Source organism: Pteropus vampyrus, unplaced genomic scaffold (assembly GCF_000151845.1).
Source record: "Pteropus vampyrus isolate Shadow unplaced genomic scaffold, Pvam_2.0 Scaffold74, whole genome shotgun sequence".
NCBI classification, from domain to species: Eukaryota; Metazoa; Chordata; class Mammalia; order Chiroptera; family Pteropodidae; genus Pteropus; species Pteropus vampyrus.
This window is the reverse complement of record NW_011888855.1, coordinates 1,982,144-1,990,357: the sequence shown is the minus strand read 5'-3', so window position 1 is coordinate 1,990,357 and position 8,214 is coordinate 1,982,144. Positions and strand designations below refer to the sequence as shown.

The window sequence follows — 8,214 nt, the reverse complement described above, 5'->3', positions numbered from 1 at the left end:
TTTTTTTTTTTTTTTTTTTTGACATTGGTAAATTTTGCTTTTAATTCTCAATGGAGAGTCTTTAACTGTAAAAACAAAACCAAACAATTAACAGCCACAACAACATACTCAAAAAAACAAACTAACAAATTGGGTTTTGACTTGTCATTAGTAACAAAACTGAAAACTACTAAGGTTTGTCATTGACGTGGATTTTGTGTGTGTGAGCGTGTGTAGAAATGGTGATGGCATAAGTAAACAATTTGGTTTTTAAAACCCAAGTAGAATTCTCTTTCCTCTCTACTCCCCTATCCCCTCCCTCTGACCACACATTCTATGGATAAGAATAGCAAGAGGCCTTTCAAAGAGTGTCTTTGTGCCCTGCACTGCTTAGATGCTCAAGAGATGGCAGAGCGGAGTCCTTGGTCTCATAGAGCTGTGTGGTAGTGGGGAGGTGAACAGACACATCAGGTAGGGAGGGATAGGTAACTATATCTGGTAAAGAAGTAGTCAGTGATGGCTCAGAGTGAGGAGGGCATGGTGATCCCTGACATGCAATTGTCAGGAGAAACTTCTCTGAGGAATAACATTTGAGCAAAGATCTCAAAGAAATGAGTAAGCCTTGTGGTATCTGGGGAAGAGCATTCTAGGTGAAAGGAAGAGCAGGAGGAGGGTGTGGCCAGAGCAGAGCAAAGCAGTGGGATGGGGGTGGGGGAGGGGGTTCAGGTTCAAGGCCCCCAGGGGCCAAATCCATAAGGTCTGTCACTTACTCTGAGTAAGAAGTTTTGAAGCAAGAAAAAAGTAGTCAATGAGCCCCACAACTAAGCCCTTTAGAAGACTAAAACAGGATACACTTAAAGAAGCAGCAGGAAGTTAGCTAGGATCGATCCTCAGGGGCCATGCTGGAGCTCCTGTTCTATTCAACTATATGGCTGGGAAAATGGACTACAAAGCCTTGAATTAGAAGTCTAGAAAATTCTTACTTCTGAAATAAAGTTAAGTTAAGCCAATATTTTTGTACTATTTGTGTCAGTTCTATTTTGCTAAATAACAAATTACCCTTTGGTGGCTTCAAACAAACATCTCACGCAGTTCCTGGGGTTGGGAATCAGGGGAGAGTTCAGCTAGAAGGTTCTGGCTCGGAGTCTCTCGTGAGGTTCAAGATGTCAGTCAGCTGGGGCTTCAATCTCATCTGAACGCTTGATGGAGGCTCCAGGATCAGCTTCCAAGATGGCTCACTCACATGCCTGGCAAGTTATTCTCACCACATGGACCTCTCCATAAGACTGCCTGAGTGTCCTCACCTCGTGTCAGCTGGCTTCCTCCAGAGCATATAATCTAAGAAAGCAAAGTAGAAGTCCCCGTGTCTTTTAGGACCTAGAAAGGGTATCATTTCAACAACATCCTTTTGGTTACACAGGTCAGCCCTATTCAACACTCATGCCTACACAAAGGCGTGAATACCATGAGGCAGGGACCATCTGGCACCATCTTGGTTAAGGTCCTTTAGAAAAATTCTAAAGTAACACCAGAGAACTCCTTTTGAAAGCCCACTTGAAGCACCCTTTTCATGTAACTGTCTGGGAAAGAACAGACCTGAGTCAAGAACAGGTTTGAAACATAGCCCAACTAGACACTGAGACTTTGAGCAAATCACACAGACAAAGAGTAGAGACTTGACAAAGTTGGATCTAACAAATTTGTGAAAGCACACTTGTGAGCTATAGAAATGTAACTTCATATGCTTCATTTAAATTAAACACTTGGGATTTTTTCTGGGGAGAGTCTGAGCAAATCACATCTGATGGACCAGCGAAGTCCAAGATAGAGGCACTTGGGACAGTACATTAGAAAGATCGAGCTGAGACAGAAAGCTTCAAATGGGCAGCAGAGTATAGCTGGGGTTCTTTGAAGTAACTTTGGGGCCATTTGCTGTTAAAGTCCAAAATCCTTCTCCAGGGCTTCTGCTGCCCTGGGTGATCCCCTACGGCCCACTTTTCTTTCTGAGGCTAACCTAGCATGTGGATTCCTGCCCTAGTTTCTTCCCTCAAAACCAGTAACTCATTTGGACCTACAGATAGACCTAGAGGGTGTCAAGGCTTAGACAGACAGTACAGACTCTCATCAGGTAAACAGTACGGCCCAAAGAATGATGACTTTGATCCACAGGAGGTTTTTTCTTTCTGCTCATAAAAAAAGCAAGCAGAGACCTTCTAGATATGACAGCACAGTTTTTTCTTTATCTCTCTCCACTTTCCCCATATATGCTGTTTCTCTGAACTACTCCCTCTTCTCCTAAGATGCAGCACTTACTCCTTCAAAACTTTGTCCTCATGGTCCTTCTGCTGGGAATGTCATTATCCCGTGATCAACCTGGCACAGCCTTGTTCATTAAGATCTTGTATTACTTTCCAAGGCTTCTGGGCACATCTTCTCTAACGTAAACCTCTGATCATTTACTAGATTATACTTTCTTCACCCTAACAATTATGAGTTACAAAAGGCCTTCTCTAAATCACATCTGTATTTCTAGTTTTGTGTGCCTCACTTATCGCGTATAGACATATGTTGGAGTGAATGGATAGGCAGGCCCCATGATAAATCCGATGACCAGAACTGGATTAAACCCTCTCGCGTTGTTTCCGGGGACTGCACAGTTTGCTGTGGTGTGGCTGCCGTTACTGAGGGCTTCCTGGCTTCTCTCTCAATGCTCTCAGGGAGTGCAGGGCCAGAACACCTGCATTTACACAGCATTGCTGGAACATTCTTGCAAACTGTTATTTAAAACAATTTCTATTAAATAAAATGGGGATACCTACTAAATAGCAATAGTGATATATTTATGGATGGCAGCGCATTCAGTAAAAAAAAAGGTGTATTTTGTGTGGTGAAAAGAAACCTAAGTACATATAATATAAATATCCAAAGCGGGAAGACAATCATGTCAGTTTAGGAAAAGTGAAGCCCAGACTGCCTGTCCTGGAGCAGGAGCCTTGGTCAGATCCATGGGCCAAGCTGCACCCTCGTAGGCTTTTGCCCAGAATCTTGCTTCTCTCTCCCAACCCCAGGCAGCAGAGAAGCTTTCGGAGAAAGAAAACCTGTGTCTCCTGATCGAAGAACTTGGTGGGGTTGATAGAATCGAGGCTTTGCAACTTCATGAGAACCAACACATTGCCCTGACTGCTTTGAGTATTATAGAGAACCACTTTTGTGAGGTAGGTAACTTCTGAGTGTAAAAGAGTGCCCATACCTCCTGGCGGGCCACCTCAGCAGGTGATCAGTTGGCAGGTGCCTGCGCTGCCACTGTGAGGTGTGTGATGGGACAGATGGGCTTCTCTGGTGACTTAGCTCTGAGTTTCTTCCCTCCCTGTGTTGTGTGGGCCGCCTTTGCATAGAACAGGCTTCTGGAACCTGTCCTAGCCCCATAGAAGCTTGTCCTGTTGCCTACGGTTTCAAATTTCACCCTTTTTTCCCTACTTGCATCCTTTGGAATGGGGAGTAGGACAGGAGGGGATATGATGCTAAAGTGACTTATTATTGAAAAATACAAACAACTGAGGCAGGCCAGCTTTTGAAACATTGTTTTGCTACTAACTGCATTTTGTCTCTTTCTAGAATATAATGTTTGGGGACAAACTCTGTAGGAGCAGGGAATAATGATCAGATAACCTTAGACATTGTTTTAAACTCTCTTTTATTGCGGTAAAATATACATGACAAAATTTACCATTTTAACAGTTTTTAAAAAGTGTACAGTTCAGTGGTATTTACATTCGGATTGCTGCGCAACTATCACCACTGTCCATCTCAGAACTTTTTATCTTTCTAAACCAAAATTCTGTATCCATTAAAAATTAACTCCCCACCCACCCCAGTAACCACCATTTTGCTTTCTGTCTCTGTAAGTATGACTACTCCATGTACCTCACTTAAGTGGATTTATACAGTATATGTCTTTCTGTGACTGGCTTATTTCACTTAGCATAATGTCTTCAAGGTTCATCCCTGTTGTAGCAAATGTCAGAATGCCTTCCCTTTTTAAGGCTGAATAATGTTCCACATTTTATCCAGTCATGCGTTGGTGGACACTTGGGTTATTTCTATCTTTTAGCTATTGTTAATAACGTTACTATGAACATGGAAATACAAATGTCTCCTCAAGTTCTCGCCTTCAATTCTTTTGGGTATAGACTCAGAAGCAGAATTGCCAGATCATATGGTAATTCTATTTTTAATTTTCGATGAACCACCATACTCTTATTCATAGTGAATACACCATCTTACAAGGGTTACCATTTCTCAAAATCCTCACCTATACTAATTTTTCTTTTTTTATCATAGCCATCCTAATGGGTGCGAAGTGGTATCTAAATGTGGTTTTGATTTACATTGTGTTAGATATTTTTCATATAAGGAAAATGAGCTCAAAATTCTCAAGTGGCCAGGTAAAACATGGGGTTAGGGGTTTAAAGAGTGAATGATACTCTGTTAGGTGTCAAACTTGAATCATCAGCAAAATCCAAAGCCATACAGTAAGTGTGACCATGGTGGTGATTGTTGCTAACCAGCAGCAGCTAATCTTGGTCTGGGACCAAGGATGCTCTCAAAGCAGAGAAGACCCAGAGTGGTGATTAGTATCATCTGAATTTAAAGCTTCTGTGAAAACCTTGTAATTAGGAGACCTGTCTATTAAATAAGGAGGTTCGGATCCACAGGAATTGTATAAGGGATCCAGGTTGAAGACGCATCTAGAAGTAACAACCACACCTACTTGTATCCTTACTCACTGTAAGGCTAGTGTTCTGAGTAGCAAAGCTGCATTTAAAAATAAACCAAACACAAAAGGACAAATACTGTATGATTTCATTTACATGAGAGACCTAGAGTAGTCAAATTCATAAAGACAGGAAGTAGAGTGGTGGTTTCCAGGGAGTGAGGAGTCATTAAAAGGGCACAGCGTTGTGCTTTGGAAAGAAAAAAAAGTCCTGGAGATGGATGGTGGTGGTTGTACAACAATGTGAAAGTACTTAATGCCACTGAACTCTCCACTTAAAAATGATCAAAGATGGTAGATTTTATAATATATGTTTTATCACACACACAAAAAAACACTGCATTTAAGGTCCATCCTGAGAAATTTCAATGGTTCCCTCCTTCAGTCTTTCCTCTGAGGGAGCCTTGAGGCCAATTTAGAGCAAAGTCTAATCCACAGAAGATGTTAAGGAGTCACTTGTGTGGTAATGTGTTGAGAGCCTAGAAGGGTCACAGTATCTCTTCTCCCCTGAAGGAAGAAGAAAATGGCACAATATTGCCAGTCCTGGACCAAGATCATGAATTCTTAAAGTACTTGAAAAACTACCAAAGCTCCACAGCTTCTGAACCAAGGACCAAACCCTGAAGGTTAACTTCTTTAAGAAGCAGCACTCCTGTATCTTGGTGTACCCCGGTATAAAGCTTTTTAAACTGAACGTTAATAAAATTTTTGACACTGTCACTTCTATCAAAAATGCAATTAAACCACTTGTGTCTTAAAGCAATATGGATTTCACCTCCTAAAAATATGTGGTTTAATGGTTACCTTTAAGGATCTCAAAGTAAGATCTTCAAAACAGAGTAGAATGATCTGTAGCAATCTAGACAGACTTTGACTTGTATATTTGGTTTAACCAGTATTAAACATGGGGATCCTCTTCCCTTTTTGTTTTTATGTAATGCCTGATAATACAGAACAGTTTTCAGGGAAAGCTGTGCGGGCCATCAAAAGGGAATAAAAAGGAGAGGGACTAACTGGGATGGGAAGGACCTAGAAAGACAGCACTAGGTATTGATAATGGATTCATATAATTTGAGTGTAGAGATTAGATCAAGTTATACACAGCAGCAGTCTCCAACCTTTTTGGCACCAGGGACCGGCACTCCTACGAGAATCTAATACTTTATGATCTGCAGTGGAGCTGAGGAGGTGATGCCAGCACCTCACTTACCGCTCACCTCCTGCTGTGCAGCCTGGTTCCTAACAGACCACGGCCATTACTGGTCCATGGTCCGGGATTTGGGACCCCATATATAGAGCATCACACCAAAATGTCAGGCCCAAAGCATGTATTCACTGGTCTTTGATAGGTGAGGAGGAAAGATGTGAGTGTCCATCTAAAATACTGCTGGAAGACAGTTCATGTTCTCACAAACTTCTCATCCAGTGGTGAGAATAAATCTACGATTTAGTGGACACTAGACCTGCCAATCAGTATTCTCATCTCCTTTTAGGGTGACTATCTGCCCACTGCTGAGTGTTGTGTGGTAGGAAGTTATCCTCAATGTGTTCTGCTTTCCCACACAAAAATCGAGGGGATCTGGGAGATTTCATTCAACTTCCTCCTTTGTCCAGCTTAGAACATCCTAGCATGGCACATCTTTGGCCAAGCAGAATCTCACTGTCTGAGCATTTTGCACCTTAGACCCAGGGACTGAGCACAGAAGACACAGAGTTTGCGAGTGTTCGCTTACGCCAGTGGCAAGGACTTACGGTCAGGGGGGTGGACACTCAGTGGCTACCTGCTTCCTGCTTCTCTAAGGCCTCCCTTTGGGTCCTATACTCTCTCCCGTACCCTTCCAGTAGATTCTCTTTTTGTTTAAGTAGCTGGAGTTAGTTTCTGTTGCTTGCAACAAAAGAATCTTAACTGATGCACATGAAGTGAAAAATTAAACCATAACTAGTTATTTAAATCCCAAAGATCTATTAAATCCCATTCTGTCAAGACAGACATATAAATTTGAATTTTTAAATTAAAAATATAATGTAAATATATAATATAAATTATATATAAATATATTACTATGTAGTATTTATATAATGTTTTATTATATATTACATATTAATATATTTTAAAAAATTAAAAACCTAAGAATGGAAAAAATGACCCTACCACTCCAACACAACTATTTTTGTTTTCATTTTTCCTTTGTGTCGACATATATATTTTTAAAATCTGATCAAAATCAGTTTTTTTCAACATCTTAAAATGTCACTTTCTCCTTTGTCAGTAGACTAAAGTTGAGGGGAAAACAGGTGAGGTGGTTTACAAAAGTATTTCTTTAAGGAAAAAAATGTTAATTAAAATGTTTGTAACCCTGTTGAGGTTAATCACTGTTGCCCAAATGGTCTGACCTTGTTAGCTCAAAATACTGTTAATTTCTCTCCTCTCAGTCAACTTTTTTTTTTTTTTTTTTTTTTTTTTACTAAAACTGCATTACAAAGGAGTATTTGTAGTTTAATGATACTGATACCAACTTGTCTAGCAAGGTTTTAAAGGAGCTATTTGCCTAATGTACATGGTTTGGGTGTGAAGAGATGGTATTAGTCACCTTTTGGCTGGGCATCTATGTGCTTGGACTGAGCACGTTGGGATGGCTGGTAGAGCAATGAAGAGCTGTAGGAAGGGTTAACTGGCTCTGTGTTGGCTTTATGATGTAAAAGCTGAATTGGAACAACTCTGACCCTCTTGGATTTATTTCAAATTTATCATGTACCATAGAAGAAATACAATCCACTTGGTTAATCATGTACAATTTGCAATTTACTTGCTTCCTATTTTCCAGAAACACAGAGTTACTATTTAATGTTAATAGCATGTGATACATTAAGCATCATAGGGAAAATAACTGCACTTGGAGTCATAAGCCCAGGATTCCGGTCCTTGCTCTTTTTCTAAATAGTTGAAGCCTGGACCAGTCATATAATTCCTCTGTACCTTAATGCTCATTTGTCAATTCTTTTCATTCCTTTGGCTTTCCAGTTTTCATCTTTAAATAGGGGAGTTAGGTTTGATAAATACCTGTATGTTTTATCTTATGTGAGACTCATAACAACCCCAAAGAAGTAGATGAGAAAACAATGGTCATTGAGTTCCAAGTAAAGAAACTGGAGCTCACAAGGCTATCCAGCATGTCCTGCATCTTTTAGTAAGTGGTAGAGCCAAGACTCAGGTACACACCTGATATGTTAGTTATCTGATAATACATAACAAATTTCCTCAAAACTTAACAGCTTAAAAAAACTTACAATTGCACAGTTTCTGTGGGCCAGAATCTGGAGACAGCTTAGCTGGTGGTCCTGACTCAAAGCCTCTCATGAGGCTGCCTTCAAGCTTCTGCTGGAACTGCAGTCTCATCTGAAGGCTCAACAAGGGGAGGATATATTTCTAAATTCACTTACGTGGTAGATAGTAGGTCTCA

The 8,214-nt window shown here is 40.6% G+C and overlaps 1 protein-coding gene across 1 annotated transcript in view; it reads left to right on the top strand.

The window, feature by feature from the left end:
* KPNA7 (karyopherin subunit alpha 7) overlaps positions 1-5,408 on the top strand; it is a 22,842-nt gene extending 17,434 nt beyond the window's left edge. Inside the window, exons 8-9 of the mRNA XM_011362449.2 lie at positions 3,048-3,194; positions 5,267-5,408. Coding sequence (XP_011360751.1) covers positions 3,048-3,194; positions 5,267-5,377 — 258 coding nt within the window. The 3' untranslated portion in view covers positions 5,378-5,408. The remainder of the gene's footprint in view (positions 1-3,047; positions 3,195-5,266) is intronic.
* Positions 5,409-8,214: the final 2,806 nt, after the last annotated feature.